The sequence below is a fragment of the Passer domesticus genome, chromosome 6 (genome assembly GCF_036417665.1).
Source record: "Passer domesticus isolate bPasDom1 chromosome 6, bPasDom1.hap1, whole genome shotgun sequence".
NCBI lineage: Eukaryota > Metazoa > Chordata > Aves > Passeriformes > Passeridae > Passer > Passer domesticus.
Window position 1 is genome coordinate 20,575,467 of NC_087479.1, and position 21,062 is coordinate 20,596,528.

The following is a 21,062-nucleotide window of genomic DNA, read 5'->3' on the forward strand; positions in this document are numbered from 1 at the left end:
ATACAAAAACATCTGGAATCTAAATTGAATGTTCAAATAGTTTGACATTGGCAATGCTTTGTTAGCAAAGGTCATTTGTTGTCCATAAGTGTAGTTTTGCTTAAAAAAATCTTACTTGTTAAAACTCCCATGAAAAAAATGTAATACAGAAAAAAAAAGCCAATTGAGCATTGAAATTGTAATTTGATGAAGTTACATGTGTTGCCTACTTTTGTATAGGTAATTTGACTTCTTGATGTGCTAAAATCATTAAAACAGTGGTATAATTGGAGTCATGATATATGTGGAATATAAAGATATAAAATACATTTTTTTTGTTTTCTCTGAAAGTTCCCTCTCTACATATGATGTGCTATTCACAGAATGTCCCAGCTATTGTGGAGTTCGCCTGGCATATAAAAGTCAGCAGAACACCTCAGGCCTCTCAAGCAGAATCACTTTCTTAAAAGAAAAGTATATGATTTATCAGTGGAGAGCTGGGGATTGAAGCTGATAGTGCTTAGTTTTACAGATCTTAACAGGGAAAGCAAGGGATACTTTTAAACATGCTGCATGAATCCTATTCTTACAATTTAGGTATTCAATACACTAAGGTCATTTAAAAATAAGTCATTTTAGGTCACCTCTAATACGGTATTTTCATTTGAATTATAACTGCCTGCTGACATGCATTGCAGCCAGTTAAAATGACATTGCATTTAATCTTTTTATGGTTATTCTTTTGGGATTAGCTAACTGGTACTTAAATCAACTCTAATTTAAAAAAAAATATCTGTGCAATACAGATAGCCATTTGTTTTTACCTACCTCAGAAAAGAAAGGGTACTTGAAAGTCAATGAAGTTTGGTTTCTGGTTTATGTTTATGTGTTTTCAATATATTGACTATAAAGGCAAACTTCAGGAGTACTATATACAAACCTGCTTTGATTTATTTGCATTTAGCATTGCAGCTTTGAGACTAAAAATAAAATGTGTCTGATTTTGATTTAGATCTGTCCCTTGAGACAGTGTGAAACCATCTATTACCAAGAACACATCAGTATAGGAGGATTAACTGTTCACATGCAGTTTAAACATCAAAGTGTTTGTATGAAGTAATGGAAAATAAGTAATTTGTTTTGTCATTCTCTGTGAAAACATAGAACACCCCTTTTAAAAGTAAATAGTCTTTATTTTAAAAACAAAGATTAGTAGCATTCAGTCTATCGAAGAGCACTGCTGTTAAGTAAAATGCCATTAATACTGCCTCAGACAGTACAACGGGTGTTTTTTCCTCTTATCAGTACCATCAGTGCACTGGGTCAGTACCTGCTGTTGCTTGTTATGCATAAGCAGACAGATGTGATTGCTGTCTTTAGGATTATTTTTATGCAGTATGGCATACAGCTTTCTGATTTCTGGGAAAAAAATTAACAGTACTTAATTGGCCTCTATATCAGGTGCTTCTAAAATCCTTTTCCTCATTTTATCTGTGTGGCTAAATCTATCTTTTTAATAGGATAGAGTGTAGTCATTAATGATACAAGTATGGCATTTGAACCATCTTGAGGAGGTTGCTGTGATTTTCATTAATTACCAGACCACTTCTGTGGACCAGCTAAAAGCTCTTTCATCATCTTTCCCTCACATTCTTCAATGTATTTCTTCATTGCCATCTTCCTTACTGAACCTCCCCTAACAACAAAATCTGGTTTTTTTCTGTTTTTATTTGCACATCACTACCATTTTTTAATTTGTTTTATGGAAAAGACACACATTTTTGTCCCTGAAAATGTTAGTGTGTGAGTTATCCTATTCAAGTCCCTCAGACTGCTCAGAAGACTGTGAGAATTTTACAATATAAAAAGAACCATTTTGGTCAAGTCCAAAGGTCAGTCTAGCCCAGCTATTGACATTGCAACAATGGCCAAAGTAAAATGCTTAGGGAAGACTGTATGAACAGGACTGACATGCATTTTGTTTCCCAGTCATTCATTCTGATTCCAGCCATTCAAAGCCCAAAGGCTTCCAGACTTAGATGTAGTTTCTGTGAATTTGAAACCATTCTATGGTCTTCCTCATTCATGAACTTGCCCAGTTTTCTGCTTAAAGCCATATAAAATTTTCGATCTTTATGTGACTTCTGATTTTATACAAATTGGCAATTAGTCTTCTCAGGCATCTCTCTTACTGGCTGCAGAGTCCTATTCTTTAGAGTATTGTGTTTATCATTTCTCACTTGGAAACAGCATGCCATGGCTTTGAAAATTCTTGTTCAACTTTTCTGACCTTTCTCTATTTCCCTTTTGAAATAAAAATCCACATCTGCACTCAGCAGTCAAGATGCAGTTGGATTAATGATTTGGGACAGTTATGCTCTCTGGCTTTTTTTATCCTTTCCTGATTATATTGAGTGTTGATTTTGGTTTTCTGATTGATACTGAGCACTGCAATAGCAGATTCTTGGTAATATGCATCACTGCCCCATGATCTGCTTCCTGAGCAGCAATGGTACCTTAGAGCTCATACTTTTGAATGTGAAGTTAGATTTAAACTTTAGAAGTCTAAAATATCTTTCAGAAATCCAAGTAGCCTGTACCATTCTTTATCCACATGATTCTCAACAAAACCAAAAAAACAAAGACTGAATATGCATCTAACCCAAAGGCTGGTCTTCTGCTTTCAGGATTATATTTAATAATATAATTGATAATGATTAGCAAAGAAACAGCTATTTTTTTTCCACTACAAAAAGTGCATGAAATAGAGGGGATATATTTAGGAGACACTTTGGAAGAACAGATGATTAACATCTTCCTTAAATCCATTTACAGACAGTGTTGACATGAGGTCTTGGCATTGAAATTAGAGAAGGAATTGAAAAATGAATGGCTTAAGGCATAGGCTTACACCTAGGGCCTGAGTTCTTTTTTTTATGAGAACAGATCACAGGTCATCTGTATTAAAACAAGGTGGGTAAACAGATAGATATCTAAATACATAGTATCTTTGCATACATATAATTGCAGAAACAGAAGAATGAATCTTATATCCTCTATCTAATTTAGTTTATTGGTTTTGAATATTGACTACAAGTTCAGTCCAAGTTAGCTGCAAATGAATCCCATTGTTTATAAAATTTGACCTTTGTTTGTTATGAATATTTCTTAAAACCTTAAAACCAGAATGTTTGGAACTAACAACAAGGCAGACATCTGCTTTTAAACAGATGGTGTGTCTTCATTTAAGTTATCTTGTTCATTTCTGATTCTCCACTCCTCGCTCCTAGTCTCCATCTTTTTGAAGTTGATACCACTTGTGCAGAGAAGCTCCCATTGATTTTTCTTCTCCTGTTGTGACTGAAACTTTTAGTCTCTGGGATCTAAATGGAATGTTTTTCATGGTGGTCAGATTGAGATTTTCCAGAACTAGTAACAGAGTTTTTGTAGTTAAGAGCAAGTTAACTTGGTTTGCACAGGCTTTACAACATAATATTTTATTTCAGGATTTACGGTTTTTATTTGTTTTAAGATTTTGCTTTAAATTACCAAGCTAGTAATATGCTTAATGAAGTCCATTACTGGTAGATTGAATACCAGACTAGCAGAACCTTATCCAAAGAAGTGTGATTTTGAGAATTGTGGAGGAAATGCTAACTGTTGTTCAGAAAATACAAACAGTTCTGGTTTTACTTGCTCTTTGACAAATAATAGAAGGGCATCCTTTGAGAAGCTGCAGAGGCATCTGACCTGTGGGACATGACTGTTCTTTGTGCATGATCAACCAACTTCATCTGCACACAAAACCAAAACCATATTTATTTTTTTCAGTTCTTTGCAGTTTGCAATAGACTGCATTTTTTTGTGTGATGGGTGTGAATGTGAAATCTTATTGTTGAGGCTAACCCTAAGTCTTCCTAGAGTAGTAATTAATTTTTCAGTGGTACATACCATATGCCTCATCTGAAAATAGGAGATTTGATTGTTATATATTTAGCTAAGTGCTTACTATATATACTTTTATTAAAAATAAAAATCATCAACTCACAGAATTATACTGAGTTTGAAGGGACTCCTCTCCTGTCCCTGCACAGCACTATCCCCAAGAGTCACCCCATATAGCCAAGAGCATTGTCCTAACTCTTCTTGAATTCTGGCAGGCTTGGTGCTGTGACCACTTTCCCTGATACAGTGCCCAACCACCCTCTGGGTGAAGAACCTTCATCTAATATCCAAAAACTTTCCCTGACACAACTTCAGGCCATTTCCTCAGGTCATTGTCTCCACCAGAGAGAAGAGCTCTTGCCAGTGCCTGCACCTACTCTTCCTCTCATGAGGAAGTTGTAACTGCAATGAGTTCTCCCCTCAGTCTCCTCCAGGTTGAGCAGACCAAGTGACCCCAGTCACTCCTCACACGGCTTCCCCTCCAGGCCCTTCACCATCTTCATTGTCCTCCTTAGGATGCTCTCTAACAGTTTAATATATTTGTTATGGTTTGGTGACCAAAACTGCACGCAGGACTCAAGGAGGTCATGAAAGGAAATCAGGTTTGATAATAAGAGGACTTTTCCTGTTATGAAATCAAGATGGCTGTGAGCAATGGCAGTGTTGTCTTACAGGTGTTTTTCAATACCTCTTAGCATAATCTTTTCCATAACTTTACCCTTTACCAGGCACTAAAGTGAAACTGACAGTCCTTTAATTCATGGGGTCCTCTTTCTTGCCCTTCTTTAAAATTGTGACAAGGTTCACCATCTTCCAGTAAGCTGGAGCTGCTCCAGATTCTCAAGACCACTCCAAATATATCAAGAGAGGTTTTGTGATGACATCAGCTTTCTCTTTGAGAAGTCTTGAATGAATCCCTTCATGCTTCATAGACTTGTAGGGATCCAACTGAAGTAGCAAATCCCACACAAGTTCAGGGTTGGCTGGGAGTTTATCATTCTCACAGTCACGGTCCTGCTGCTCAGGGCACTGTGATCCCCTTAGTCAATCATCCATGTTGAAGACAGAGGCAAATAATGCATTAAATGCCATTGCCTCATCTCTGTCCCTGTTTGACCATCCTCATTCTTTTAAGGGATGAGGGTTTTTTTGCACTGCCTATTGCCATGAATATATTTTTAAAAACTCTTTTTATTGTCCTCCACATTTCTGGCCAGCTTCAACTCCAGTAGAGCTTTGGCCATACCAATTTTCTCCCTACAGGGACAAGCTGTACAGTGACTCTGTATTCTTCCCATATCAGTAATGTCTCTTATTCTAGTCCCTGGAGACAGATGGGTCCAGTCTGCATAAGGAGGCCCTCGATTCTCTTTAGAAAGGTGTTTCCTATTACAACTACCCTTCATTTTCCTGTTAACAGAGGTCTTGGTGCAGAGTATAGGTGGTGGTGTTTTAGGAGGCCACACTGTCCCAGAAATACCTTCACCCACCTCATCAGTAGTCTAGCCTTCTGGTTCCAGAGCCTCACATGTATTGTAGAGGGTGCCAGTCCTACCTGTTGAATTCTGAGGAGGTGAAGGAACCTTCCTCCTAGTACATGCTGTGACCTGCTTCCAGCCTTCATCTTTGAACAGACCCTTGGCTAACAGTCCTTGGACTAATTAGTTTGCTGCATTCTGAGTCCATCTGCTTCTCCACTATAATGGATGTTCATGACTCCTGAGAGTCTTGAGACTGAGACTCTGAAAATAATCAGTCTTTTGCTGCTTTGCTCAACACTATGTAGGCTGTTCACTTCTTCCTGTAGCTGGTGGCCAGCTCCTCAAGCACAGCTCACCTTCTGTGAAAGAATGGTCAGCCTCAGGCACTCGTGGCAGCCTCTGACCTGGAGAGCTCCATCTCCCATCAGCAGGTTTGGCTGGTTGGCTGGAGCCTCTGACATGGCTGCTTCAGTGAGTCCCACAGCTACTCGTGATTGAGCTTTAGGGCAAGTCAACACCCTAACTGAGGAAGCTTGAACTAGTATGCTGATAAGACTGGTATTTGTAAATGTGAGATGGCTGAAAGAATGGTTTTGTTTTTAATGTTTTAACTTGTGTTCTGTTCTTTAGAGTACCCGAGTAGCTTTAAACCACCTGGAGTCTGTGCCTGAGAAACTGAGCCTGTTAGAAGATTGCAGAGATACTGGAGTGAGAAAGATTTCATTTGACTCTCTCAATACTTCTAAAATATTTGGTCAACTAATAGTCTCTATGAATGTACAGATAAGTTGTTTAATAAGATATTTACAGTTGCAGATGTATGTATTATATAGACAGAAACATACTAAAATTTATTTTCATGTTTATATGGATCTTTTTGAAGTTATAAATTTAGTTCTAATTGTTAACACTTTGCATAATGTAGGCAAACATTGATAACTGGGTATAACAGGTCATGTGTTAATTACTGTTTCAGAATATTTTTATGGAGTGGTAAATTCTGATACTACATGTTAAAAAATGAAAATTTTATATTTAAATGAATTATGCCAGTTGTTTAAATATTTAACAAGTAAAGATAGATGATCTTTACAACTTTTTATTTTGTTTTGACATAATGACAATACTTGCTACTTATTTTTGCAGCACCACTATCCAATCAAGATGTGCTTGGACACAGTAGGACATAGTGACAGTAGTGGTGACATACTGTCAAGAGTGATAAGGTTCAGATTAGATTTTCAGTGGCTAAGTGGCTAAGCAGCTGTACCATAGTTAATTTCCATTTATGAAATGGGTGGTTTAATAGAAAAGAATTTGTAACTTCCTTACACAATATAAATTTTAAATCAGTATTAAACCACTGATCAACAAAAACATAATGGTTTGCATTTTATTTGATAAGTAAAATTTCTTAATCTGTGGTTGTCATAAACATTTCAAAACATACTTGTTTGGAGCATTGTTTATTTTGTGTTCCTGCACAAGGTCATCAGTTAGTAATTCTACACCATTTTATTGCTGTCATCATCAACAGATTTGGTAATGCAAGTTCTGCTTAAAATGTTTGGGTTTTTTATAAACAATATTGTTGAGATGTATAATTTTAATTTCACATTCCAGATATCCCCAGAAGAGCTTTTTTTTGCTCTGACAGAGGTTTATCTTTACCTTCTGTTTCTACTAAAAGAAAAATTTTTTTCTCAACAAGCATCTGCAATCTCCTTCACACTTGCCCTCTCGCACTTAACACTGGTATGAAATTACACTGTAGTTTTCTGGTTTGCTCTAGTTATAACTTAGCCAATATTTGTGAGATTGAAATGCAAAATCTTTGGTTTCAGTTGGGCTTTGTCCTTCTCCATCACGCTTAATTGTTTAAAGATGGTTTTCTGAAAATGAGTCCCTATCAACACAGTGTTTTGTTTAAGAAGTAATTTATTATTCAAGAGAGCTAAGCTTTATGCCTTAGCTTTGAGAAAGATGTCAGTTTGGAGCTTCTTTACTGTTTCTATTTGCAAATAGCATATTGGAGTTTTTTGTATAATAGCTGGCAAGTTCTTCCTTCAATGTTTTCATAGGAAGGGAGAAGGCAAGAGGAAGTAAGTTTTGATAAACCTCTCAGGTTGTCTAGGAGGTTTGTTAATTCAAGTGAATCATTAGCTAGTTCAGTGAGAAACATTATGCTTTCTTGTTGAAAATACTGTTTTGTCCATATGCTCAGAACCATTTTTTCTTCAAGTGTTTGTTTCCATAGTGTTGAAATTAATTTTCCACCATTACAGAATTTTTCTTAGAAGGTATGATATTCCTGAAGTTTGGAAAGTGTTACAAGAAATCATTCACCAGTTAAGGATAAGGCCATTTTCATTTTGATCTGCATGTATTTTAATATTATTTCTCTGTACAGAACATTATGCTTTTGTATGGTGCCTGTAGTTCAGCCTCTGAAAGTTAGTTCTTAATTTGTTCTTGCTGTGGTGAAAATCCTTGATGATACCTGCGTTCACAATAGTCAGAATTTCTATCTGCTTTTCACATTATGAAATCATCTAAATCTTTACATGCATTTCTAGGAGTCCCATTGCCGAAGGGAGATGATTGAGGAGAGGTATATGAGATATAAAGACATAGTGACTTCTTTGCAGCAGCAGCTGGAAGATTCCAAGCAAAGAGTCAGGCAAGTCAAGGTATGTGTGTATACTCCACTTCTCTGTCCCAGTTACTTTCAGCAACATAACCTTACCTTGTTAACTCCTAGTACAAACACAGACTGAAATCATGCATGAATGTTTCTGTTTCATATAGCTGGCATGGCTGATGGCATGGCAGGTATATTGACATGGCATGGAATTTGATGAATTAAAGGTTGCCTTCATTGTAAGTGCCATGGATACTTTCCAAAAAATCTTTCAACTTTCACAGAAAGCTATCTTATTGTGTTGTAATACTCTGAAGTGTTTACCTGCTTTGTCAAATTACTGTCTGCAGCAATTTTGTCATTGTTTAATTTTCTCTTGTCCATTCAAGTAAAAGATATAGAAACCTGTTTCCTCTGTAAAAAGGTTGACTAATTTATAAATGACATGTAGTAATTCTTCAGTAGTTGATATTTCCATTCTTTGCAAACAATTATGTATGATGTCTCTTTCATACAGAAATGAAATCCAGGCAAACAGCAGGGAAGTGATTTGCTAAAGGTCACTCACTGGACTTACAGCAGTGCTAAGCATGAATAACTAACTGCCTACAATACAAATCCAGTGCTCTTCTTTAGAAACTTTGCCTGTAATGAGTTCAACTTTCCAATTATTAACATGCTTTCTTTCCTTTACTAGCTTGTTCATTGTCATATTGTCATTGTGATAGCAGCTAGCTTCAGCAGAACTACAATTTCTTATGGAAGTGTTTGAAATAAGTGATCAGACCTGAAGAATCATACTAGTATTTCTGCTACATGTCTCAATCAAATCAGTTTCTTTGGCAATGCATCATGCCTGTGTCTCTAAGCAATTGAGCTCAAATCGAGGATCACACACTATGAAAAAGATGTTTGTGTTCCCCAACTTATATGTAACTGTTTTCCCTCTGTAAAATGAGGACATACTTATAGCATGTCTTTTAAAAAGTGGAAAAGGTAAAATAAATATAGAATGCTATAGCTTGGTAAGTTGCTGTTGTCAGAAGGTATTAAGTTACTTGAAAAAGCCATCTTGCACTTCTGTAAGAAAGAATTGAAAGGAGGAAACAGGCACAATCAGTATGCTGCTGGTAATAATCTTCAGTATCTTGAATTACTCTTCCTTCCACAGAAGCGTTACTAAATCAGTAGCTACTGAAATTTGGAAAACATTGAAAAGCTAAGTGGAATGCATCAGCTGACGGTAGAACATAACATTGCACTAAGCTGACTGAACTTACTGAGCTTGTGTGACTTGAACTCAATAATCAGAATCCAGTACAAAGCTTATTCCAAAACAATTCTCTTTCTTTAGACAACCGAGAGCATTTAATGGTTTCCATTTAGTCAGGCCTAATTGGGTTTTTGCATGACATACAGTACTCTGCTGTCACGGCTGTTGCAAATAGAACAGAATGTTCAAAACCAAGCAACAGACGGGTGCTAATCTGATTTCAGTGATCAGGCTAGCTTAGAGTAAAAAAAACCTTTTTAATGCTTGCCTTTCTCACCCTCCATTGAAACTAACTCAAATGCCATTTATTTATTTATTTATTTTAGTGTTTGTCATTTGGGAGTCTCTAAAATTGATTGCTGGAAGAGTAGAGTAGGTTTGAGAGTAGGTTTGAGAACACCAAAGTTGATTCTTTCTGATTTTTTAGTTCATGCTGTATACATAGTGCCTCTGCTATACAAAGTAGACAGGTACTTGTTAGGTGATAAGAAAATCCATGTTTCTTATAAAATTTTTACATTTATCATTTTCAATGAAATTACTTCTGAAATTAATCTTTTTCCTCTGTTATGTTTTTCTTTCTAGCCTTTCTTATAATGCACTTGTTTCAGCTTGCTTGCCAACATTGATCTCAGGCAGGCAGTATCTAATCTTGTGTCCCAGTCTTTTTTCATTTTAAGGAGGAAAAATTAAACCAAAGTTGAATGTTTCTCTAAAAGCAGGTCTTTTTCTTTCTTTCTTTCTTATGATTTCTTTTGTCCCCACTCAATCTTCCTACTCTGCTGTAATCTTGTCAGATGGCTTTAAAATGCCTGTTGCTTAGAAGCCCAGAAAAATCATAATTTCTTTTTGTATGTTATAAAATGGAAGATTTCCAGTAGTAAAAGTAGGCCATAGGCTGGCAGAATACCATCAGGTACAACAATCTTGATTTTTCAAATAAGGAAGGGCCAAATAACAGTAGATAAACATGAAATTGGTGGAAAACCCCATAAACATAACACATTAAAAGAAAATAGCAACAGAAGAAAAATCAAAGCAGAAAGCCAGAGGAAAACTAGAGATAAACGTTTTGATGTAGAGATACAATATTTTAGAAAGTTTCCCTGCCACACACGATTGACCATCTACTCAAACACAACAGATGTGATTGCCAATGAAGCATATGACAAAAGGCACATTATATATTATACATTAATATTCCTGTAAAAAGAAAGCCATTTTGTATTGCAGGTACTGTTAGAGGCACCTTTCTTGTTTAAAGCTCTTCTTTTAAAGCATTTCTGGAAGCAGAATAGAAAGACAAAACCTTTTTTTATTCTTTAAAAATTGTTATTGTGCTATGAACACTTTAGCTATTAAGTCTCTCATCAGCACATAAGGGGATTAATATGTATAATTCCCATTAGTCTTAACAGGAGTAAATCCTTCTTCAGTGATGGAACAAAAGCTTATTATATCTCTAAATTAATGTAAATTTTTTTTGTTTAGTTTTCAAATCTTATGTATCAACATAAAATTAAGTATCAACATAAATGATAAATTGCAAGATGTTTTAAAATTCCCGGAGGCTTTTTATGATAAGAATTCAGCAGTAAATTGTGTGTTTTATGAATTGATGCATTTATTCATTATTACATAGTCTCATTTCAAGAAACTGAGTAATTTCGATACCAAGCCAAGCTTTTAATCTTGTTTTGGATGGTATTGTAACTGGGGACTACTTGCTGCAGAGCTAATAGAGATTTTTCAGGGATTTTTGTTTAAATGACCTTTTTAAATTTATCTTCTCTTTTTAGCTTATAGACCAAATGACTTTCCTCACCAAGAAGTTATGCTGTATGTGTTTAGTAAATAAATAGTAACATTGTACTTAAAACTTTATTTTATGGTTTAACAAAAAATTTCGAAAGCACTTTTAGGTATTTTGATATGAGAAATCAATGAACTTTAAGTTTCCTCAGTGGCAGAGAAAATAGATTTATATTTATTACTACTTGTGGAACTTCAGTGAATTAGTGTGAACCATTCATTGATGAGGAAGTCATTATTCACTGATGTCTGCCCTGCTGATATGGTATGTGCTGAACTGTGGATGTGATGTGAATAGGAAAGAGCATTTTTACAACATGCTGTAGTGGCAAAGATTTGCAGTGCTGCCAGTGCTTTTCTCAAGGCGAAGCAGTTTTTTGCAGACATTTATAGTGGTGAAGTGGGGATAAAACTTGTAAGCAAATTAATTTGAACCTAAGTGCAATACTGGGAACGCAGTGAATTCAAATCAGTCTTTTCCATTGTGTGTGAAATCACAGCATGTGCCTGTATGTGTGCTACTACTTTTTGTTAAAGTTTGCAGCTGCTTGATAGTAACAGATAAAATTATTTTTATTTGGTTCCCATAGGATGTGAAAATGGATGCTGAAATTTCTGATGTAGAAGTGGCTGCTCACTCTTCTAGTTGGAGAACTCAGAACAGCTTTTTGTGCAGCTCACCGCTTTCAAGTTCAGGTTGTAAGTATTATATCACAGAAAAAAACTCTATAGGTAACATATATTTTTCTTCTAAATTTTTTTTTTCCCGGATGAGTGAGATGCTGCTTTTCAAAAAAGAAGTGCTGGAACCATCTTAAGTATTCTTCTGTGTTTTAGGTTTTTTTGCCTTTACCTAGGTAGTACTTCATTGCATCCCATGACAGTTGTTTGGGTTTTTTTGACTGGGACATTTAATATATTTTGTTTATCTATGCCAAAGAAAAGAACTGCCCTTGAATTCTGAATCTCTGCTTAATGAGTCATACCTCTGTAAGCTGTGTAGACCCTCTGGTCTTCTGAGGGACCAGAGAGCTGTGCTCAAACATGGATTCTTTCCAAGATCTTTAATGTGTACCAGTTAGTCTTATGCTTGTGTAGCATTTTCTCAATGAAAGTTGAATTCTCTAATTCTACTTCAATAGTTTTTTTAACTGTTTTTTTTTTTTTCTACTTCCTTGTTGCGTATACAACAACTTGTGTTCATGTGAAGTCATGGGATCTCTGATACAGCTGGGAAATGCTGGGAAATGCTCAATAAAACATAGGGCATATAGGTCTTGATTGGGTATGTAGGCACACCTTTCATGAGTGTCAAAAGTAACTTAAAAACCAGTTTTTAAGGGGGTTTTTAAGCATATCAGTACATGGATATCAAAATACTTCTCTTCAGAAGGGTATCGCCTTCCATTTATTTTCAGTATAGCCAGTTTGTGTACTGGGAACCTATTTAGAAAGTTACATTCTATTGAAGCCTATTTCAGGCTTCATTGCACTTTGAAAGCATTGCCTCTTAAAATGAGTGCTGTGGTACATTACTGCTCATCAGTAAGTCCTGAGCTGATCTGATGAGGTTAAAGGTAATTGGTTTCTGTTCCTTTCAGAATCTATGCATTGGGGTTACTATCTTTTTGCAGAGCACCCTGAATAACAATAGTGGGAATAAAGCATAGGAGCTAATACCTCTGTATCATCTGCACTTCAGGAACACTTTACCTTGACTCTGAGTTGATTTTTCTGTTTTCCCAAACCTCATCCCTATCAAAGTCTTAAAAATCGAAGTACAGCTGAACCTGTTTTGGGTATAGAAAAGAAGTAACTGATGCCTCTCAGAATGTTCAGATAAATGGCCTCCAGCAGTCCCTTCCAGTCTCAAGAATTCCAAAAGTGGTCACTGCAAAAATTTACTGAAATTTAAAAATGCCGCTTAAAAGTTCTTAAAATATTTCAATGTCTTTATACTGCTTTAATCTGAATTAAATGAGCTAGGACTTTGTTGCTTTAAAACTTTTTAATAAATTTTAGGCAGTTTTAAGAGAAATAGGATCCATGAGATCTGAATACCAATCTGATGAAACAGTTGTGCATATTTATTCTCTGATTCAACTGTTTTTTACCAGCACTAAGTACTAATTTTCTGGAAATAAAAAAATAAATGATTAACAAAAGACAGTGGTCAGTTCACTACTTAGTGCTTATGGCACTGAAATATGTGGATTACTCCACAGACTTTGGTTTTTGACTGATTGTCACTTTATGCTGAAACTGATTTCCACCAGTCAAATGTGTATTTTGAAGTTGTTGGTATAGTTCTTGAGGACAGTGAAAATTCTGCTGTGGTATTAGCATTAAGGAAATTTTTCAGGGAGCGGTAAATGAAGTCAGCTACTTCAGTCATGATAGTCACAGAAACATAATGAACTTCAAATTTCAGTAATGATATTAATTAATTATCATTTGAGACTTTGACAGTGAAGTATAATTTGACATCTTTGCTCCCAAACCTACTGTAGCTTTTAATAAATCTTCCTATACATGTCATCATCTATTTTCTGTGATTAATTGTCTCCTTCTTCAGAAACAGAAGGATGGAATTTTTTTTCTTTCATTTGCCTTTTGGAGTAGTTTGCAAGCCTTTGTGATTTATATTCTCCCATTCCGTCTCTGTTCAGCTCATGAGGCCTCACAGAGTATAGATTCAATAACTAGTACTAGAAGCTTTCTTCCCAATGTGGGTCTCCTATGACTTGTGGAGAGCACCTGGAAGGAGAGCAGACTCTTTGAAGTAATTTAACTTATTTGTGAGGGAGATAGTGGGATTTAAGTTTAAAATTGGTTGATGAAAGAAGGACAAGTAGTTTGGAAAATAAATAAGAGAACAACAATCTGTTTCCATATATATATGTTTACAAAAAATTTGCCAATGCAGCAAGCAGTTAAAAGGAAAGTAATTAACATCAACATTGTGTTTTGTTTCTGGTATAATTTCTGCAATTATAACAGCTTTTCCATTACAAACATATTTTAAAATATGTTGAGGGAGCGCACTTTTATTTCTGTACCCATTTTCTTAGAAATTAAGAAGCTGAAATGAGAAAATCATTTATTTAAGGAAACATTCACTAGATGTGGTTTGCAGTCTATATTATTATCAGACCAATATGGTTGGTCCAGACAGTCACTACTAGTTGTTATCTAAAGAATAATCCTCAGAAACTGTTTTTACAGCCCCTGTATTTTCCTGAAATTTTGAGTACAAAAGTCCCTAGAGTTGCACATGCTTCGCATTAGCTTTGTGAATTGAGTCCTGCTTTTCTCTTTGCACATTTCATCACTTTGAGGTTTTAAACTGGATGGTTTCCCAGAAACCATATGTCTTAGAGGCTTTCTATTGTTGTTGGGAATTTATGCTTCAGGACTTCATAAGTTGTGATGGACAACACTCTTGTGTCAACATGGTATGAAGTAGGACTGACACCACAGCAGAATAAAACTGAGTTGTCCTGAATGTAGGCTTTATTGTCAGAACAATTAACTTTTGCACTGTATTGCTGGTGCCTGTCTTTATCCCTCTATGTACACTTTTTCATAAGTTCTTAAGACTGTTTTAATTGGCATTCATAAATAATGTAACATACTTAGAAGTAAAAAGACATTGCAACATCACTATGCTGTGGGCACCCTTCTAGAACAAAACCTAAGGCTGCTTAAGCATAAGAACTTGGAATGACTGGAAACTTGACATCATCACTTAGAAAAATGCAAATTGAATTAGTTAAGCAATGAACTTTCTTTATGATTTTTCGCCTTACTTTCAATACTGTCCACAGGAGGTACCGCTGACATAGTGTACAGCAGCAGAGCTTTGAACCAATTCTGAAAACTTCATGCTGAATACTTAGAACTCACTGTTACACCAATGTTCCACACACAGTGATTTCATTCTTCTGAAAGTGAAAACATCTCACCCCTCCTAACCAAACTGTGAAGTCTTGCTCCTTATTAAATAGCTTTTGGTTATGTACTGCTACAATTTTACTGGATTGTTAAAAATTGCACTCTGGATATTCAGTAGGACAACTTTTCTTACATGCTTGTTCTATAAAGGCGGCCATTAGAAGAAGGGTATATTGTATAAGCTGGTAGTCACTTTCCTTCCCTTAATTTCTACCTTTTGCTAAATGTTTGGATATTTGATTTTTTTTCTTCAGCATTTTATGATAAGATGTTTTGTCAATTCATATTGTTTGCATTTTGATGCAATATAATATATTTATAAAGATTCACTATATATGTACCCTGCTGTGAAGGTATATACACAGTATGACATTGTATGAGCACTTGTTCAGTGTCACTTGGTGACTTAAGTCCATTCTGTTGATAAAGATATTCCTTCACAAATTTTTGAGAGGTTTGTTTTACCTTATTTAAACAAAAGTTTTGGAAAAATAAGTGGAAAATATATCTTAGTGAAAGAATCAAATTTTTTTAAACAGAGTCTACATTTCTTATGTATAAGAAAGCTCATGGCTATGCCTGTATTATAGAGTATTAAAATCTATTTCTCTAGAAAACAGAGAAAATATTCTCTTCTCACTTATGAATATTGAATATTTATTACTTGCTGAATAAATTATATCATATAATGAAATACATGTTTTAAATAAAAACTAATGGCTAGTCAACCAAATTCAAGAATCATAGATTTGAAAAGGCCTCTAAGATCCTTGAGTCTAACTGACTTAATGTATGATTCTGAAGATGCTTAATTACCTTTTTTGTGTGACTTGTTTCTAGCACTTAGGAAAGGAATGGTTCCTTTGGATACAAGTGGCACCAAGGAAGATTCTACTAATGTTGCTGTTAGTGAAATGAAGCTGCAAGCAGACGGAGGAAAACAGTAGAATATTTTATGAAACCACACCAGTTTTCTCTGTGGTAAATTCCATTCCACTTTTTTTTTTTTTTGGTTTTGAACAGTAGTAGTTCCATCTGCTGTAGGAGTGATGCACCCTTAATGATTCAACAATTGCCAAACACTCAAATGAAAGAGCACCAAGAGTGATTCTGATGAACTCTTTTGATAATTTAGGTGACTTGCACACCAAAGGCTTTCTGAGATTTTGCTATTCTCTTGTGTTTGTTTTTACCGTCCTCTTAGACTAAATTTATTGTATTCCTGAAATACTGTGAATACCTATGACATTAATCTTTCTATGAGCTTATTTACCCCTATACAGGAATTGTTCTGACACTTGTTTTTTAATTATGTTTAGTAACATTATTAATAATGAAAAAATAATAGTGAAATTTTTTTTCACTATTAATTCATTATTAATAATGAAAAAAATCAGAAATTGCCTATTACTATGAGACAGAGTAATTATACAGTGTTGTACAGGCACATTTGTGATTTTAGGTCCCTCTGTTTGAAAAAATCATTTAAGAAAGAAGTAATAACACGAAATTTTCTCAAAATTAATTTTCTCATAATTCATATCCTGGCTTGAGGCTCAGCATATATGTGTTATAAGTTTCTAGAATTATTCTTCTGGCCAGAACAGTTTTATAAGATGGCCTCAATCAGGCACTTTAAAGAATCTGAATCTCTCCCATCTGTATCAAGAGTGTTAAAAGGCACTTCTGTGTGGCTGTGAAAATTTTAAAAGCAATGTTTAGTGTTCCTTTATTTATCCTGTTTTGTTCTCTGTTAGAGAAGATGTGTTATATTGATTGTAAAATACTGTGGAAATACAATATTGCATATTTCTATTTGTTCAGATATCACTATTCTAAACAAATCAGACACAATTTTGCATTACAGGGGTCTCAAAAAACAAATCAAAGAAGAATTTTCTAAGAATTCTGCTGTCTAAAGAAATGCAAGTGTTTCTGATGGCTCTTGTTTTATTCTCCTCTCAGCTACTTCTGGCTTGATCACTGCTACTGTGCCTTAAAAGATTTGCCAAAGCTATCAGAGTACTGTAGCAACATTAACACCTTTCAAACAATTTTGTTTTGCAGACTTCTGTCATATTTAGGAAGCCTATTTCTTCTCTGAAACACTGTTATTTTTTAGCACTGTAGGTGTCTCAGGTATAATTCACAGGCCATCATGTGCCATCTCAAAAGAGGAGGACTTTTTTTTTTTCCAATACTCTGATGAAGTGTTCTGTAGTCCCAGTGGGTGCTCTGGACAGTGCACTTCCTTGACAATCACCTTGTGTTTAACCTTTTTCAAGCAGAACAACATACTGAGAACATCAAAATCAGACACAGAAATGAGAAAAAGATAGAGTTTATTCTATGTTCATATTCCATGAACTTAAATTTCTTAAAATTAAAAAAAATCTGACATGGTTAAAAAGTTTTCTTTACCTTTTGTTGTGTATTATGCTGTGCATGGTAGCACTGGCATTGGCTTTTTGCAGACTTCTGGCACATCACCTCATTCAGAGGGTCAAGAAAACAAAACAGGCACATCCATCTGTTCTGATCTCAATGGCTATGACAGGAACAAGAAAAAAAAAATCAACAAATAAACTTCTGCTCTCTACAAAGAGTGTGGATGTCATGAAACAGTGTTTAGATCGAGCCACAGCTACTATAAACTAAACTTACTTAAACTGGATCCAAGATTTGTAATTTATTGTTTTTATTAGATCAGAGCAGAGGTGGAAATACGTAATTTAAAATATTTTAACTGGTTTGGTCTGCTGAAACTTAAAAACTTGCAAAACTGAATATCACCATAAAGCTTGCAGACTTTATGGTACCTACAAATTAAGGCTAAAACATAGAAAGGTCACTTTAAAATATATTAATAATCAATAAATCATGTTCTCAAAACACCTTATGTGGGAGTGAGGTCTGGTGCATGGATTGCTGATGGATAACTCTTTTACCAAAGTTTAAATGTATTTGTGACATGGAAGTAAATAAATGGGCCTTTGAGAGTCTTAGCTGAGCAGTAATACCAGAAATATAATGTCCTCTCTTTTTCCTAAGGAATTTGTAAAAATCGTACCATTCTATGTGTTTATACATTTTTTCCTGACTTGTAACCTAGAAATCTGAAGTATGTATTCTTAAAACAGGATCACTACTGCTTTATATTGTTAGAAAGCTAAGGATAAGCAGTCTGATCTCCCTCACTATTACATCAAGTATTGAATCAACTTTTGTTCTGTATAGGACAGAAGTTACTACTGGGTGAACAATTTTAGCTTTAAAACTTTAAGTATGTTCAGTGCTTAGTTTATTTGCCTTTGCCCATGTGACTGGATTTTCAGCAGTTTTATATCCTTTTATAAAATTTTCTAAAAGGGGTGGAAGTACAGAAGAGATGTCAAACCACACACACACACACACACACACAAATCTTATTGAGTAGACTTATGGACTCCAAAGCCAGGAAACGCCTTCTTAAATTTATCCTCTTGGCATGGCAGTCTAGATAGCATGTAATATTTGTCTCTCTTCCACCTTTGATAGAGGTTCATATTACAAAGTGAATTTTGTTTCGTCTTTACTGAAGGCTAAGGTTCCGTTCATGACATTAAATGAAACTGTCCCTTTGTGGTTTAAGAAATAATATTTTTTCCATATTGGTCTGAAATAATACTCTTCTGCAGTTTCAGTTTTTAAAGTAGAAAAGCAGATAATTTTTAAATAAAACGTTTTCTATATTTCACATCTTAAAAATTGCTGTCCCTTCTGGTAGCCAGATTTTTTTTATAATTTAACCCTTTAATGACCGGTTACTCAATTCTTACCCAAAGCAGTGGTTTTCAATAATCAAAAATGTGGTATCGCACACACAAAAAATGATGGTTTAAATCTTTTTTCTGTTTAGCATTTGGTAAATCAAGCAATTTTTAATGTGTGTACTAGGTACATACAGGTTTTATAAGCTAGTATCAGGTATTCTTTTTTTTTAATGCTGTACTGAAATACAGTGCTTCAATATTGTGCTTTCAAAAATGTGTTGGCCCTCTATTTTAGCATCAAATAGCTGTCACATGAATAAGCTATAAATTTTATGCCCTTCAGTTCCTAATGTTTTACAGCAGACTTGAGAGTACTTACTTTCCAGATCATATTTACTAAATAGCCAAATAATTTATTTTTATTGTACAATTACTTCATCCTAAGAAGAAATGTCAAAATAAAAATTAAAAATAAAACTTTACAGTGCAAGACAAAGCAATTTGCTTACATTTACTTCTCAAATGTTTGATGAAAACCAGTCTTCAGTGATGGTGAAAGTACTCCTTGGTATTCAAAGCTCAGCCACATTTTTGCTAGCTATTACAGCAAATTAAAAAAAAAAAAAAATATATTAAAAACCCATACAACAAAGAAACTACTATTCTAAAATCCATTTCTGAGCTAAGGAATCTTCATATCAGTTCATCTCTGGCTTGCAAGGCATAGTCTCTGCACTGGATAGCACTGAATGGTTTTTCATGAATGAAAATGCCAGTATTACTATGAAAGGAAATCAGTAGGTATTTTTCTTACACTCATTGTAATTTTTATGGCTAAAAATAAGAAGTCTTCAACCTGTATGCCTTCTCATATCTATAACATGGAGAAAATTTTTTTCATAAATTTTTGTGGCACTGCTTGTTACAGTCCAATTTTACAGTATCTGTGTTAAACTCCTTGTGTCTGCAGTGTGTTAGTAACAAATTTATCTCTCTCTGAGCCCTTGTCACCCCACAGAAGAAATTGATGCTGAAGTTAGTGTGAGCTGCAGGTCAATAGCTAACAACACAGCCTTGTCAAAAATGGATGTGCAGGAGGACATCACACAAAGTCCTGTGATTTGGATGTAATTGTAGAATTTAGAAGCAGTTGTAGATGAAAACTAACAGTAGAAGGGATGAAAAGCAATTAATGATTAAATTAAAATTTCAGCACATTTTTATTCTTGTTGCCTTAGCTTAAAAACTGCCTTATAGCTAATATTTACATCTGAATGAAAGTGATCCCTAAATCAAATTCTTTATTGGATAATTTTTTTTTTCATGCTTAAGTACTTTCTACTCTAGCACTTCTTAACTCTTTACTGTAAGCAAGTCTGGGCTGCTGTGAATATGAACTTATTTGATTTTCTATGGAAATAAGTAAATTAAATTTTCAATCTGAACAATATTTTAGTGCTCTGTACAAGAGTAAAACATGGCAGAATCCAATAACCAAGTAATTCAAAAATCTGCAATGCTTCTGGGAATGTTGACAGCAAAAATGAAGGACATTGCTGTGGTTAAAATCCAGCAACATCCAACTTTTATCATTTGTGCTAACACCAATAGCTCTCCTGTTTCTAAAGCTGAAGTTGCACTTCTGTCATTTTTCTGTCTGAAATAATGAGATTTTTTTTTCTTTTCCCCTAATAATGACAAAATCTGTAGTGTGAGAATATGCAGTGATATTTTTTAATTTCTAGTCTTTTTTTTTTTGGAATCTACTGCGTGCTATTTGGAACTAAATATTTTTGTAACATGTTTTTGTTAAATTATTACATTTAAAAACATGAACTCCATGGAGATATCTCTTTTAGGATAATTTTACTGTCTGTTTTTAGGGATATGGCTCCCTGATAGGTGTTTTGTGTGAGTAAGTACAACAGTTATTCTTGAGTAGTCTGTTATTTTCATCTCTCTTCAGACCAGAGTTGTTTTGATGTTAGACTGCTTTTCTCATCTGCCATCTACAGTGCATTAGCATGTCAGAAGACATACCATCATTTCTTCATCTACCCACTGTCAATAATTTTGGTAGTTTATGTTCCTGTGGAATTACATTAGTGTTGATGGCAGTTGTTTCTTCTAAGCTCTTTTCATATGAACTCTGACACTCTTATTTGTTTCATAAAATAAAAGCTGCATAGTAAATGGACTAACATCAGGTCACATGCTGTCTAATT

The 21,062-nt window shown here is 34.7% G+C and overlaps 1 protein-coding gene across 3 annotated transcripts in view; it reads left to right on the forward strand.

Moving 5' to 3' along the window:
• Positions 1 to 19,341, forward strand: part of CEP128 (centrosomal protein 128) — a 98,638-nt gene extending 79,297 nt beyond the window's left edge. Inside the window, exons 23-27 of one of the 3 annotated variants that reach the window (XM_064423695.1) lie at positions 6,036 to 6,113; positions 7,029 to 7,160; positions 7,982 to 8,095; positions 11,722 to 11,830; positions 15,926 to 19,341. In XM_064423695.1, coding sequence (XP_064279765.1) covers positions 6,036 to 6,113; positions 7,029 to 7,160; positions 7,982 to 8,095; positions 11,722 to 11,830; positions 15,926 to 16,032 — 540 coding nt within the window. In that variant the 3' untranslated portion in view covers positions 16,033 to 19,341. Of the gene's footprint in view, positions 1 to 6,035; positions 6,114 to 7,028; positions 7,161 to 7,981; positions 8,096 to 11,721; positions 11,831 to 15,925 lie in introns of those variants that run through there. The other 2 variants (XR_010364352.1, XR_010364353.1) reach the window with 2 other exon arrangements.
• The last annotated feature ends 1,721 nt before the right edge of the window (positions 19,342 to 21,062 follow it).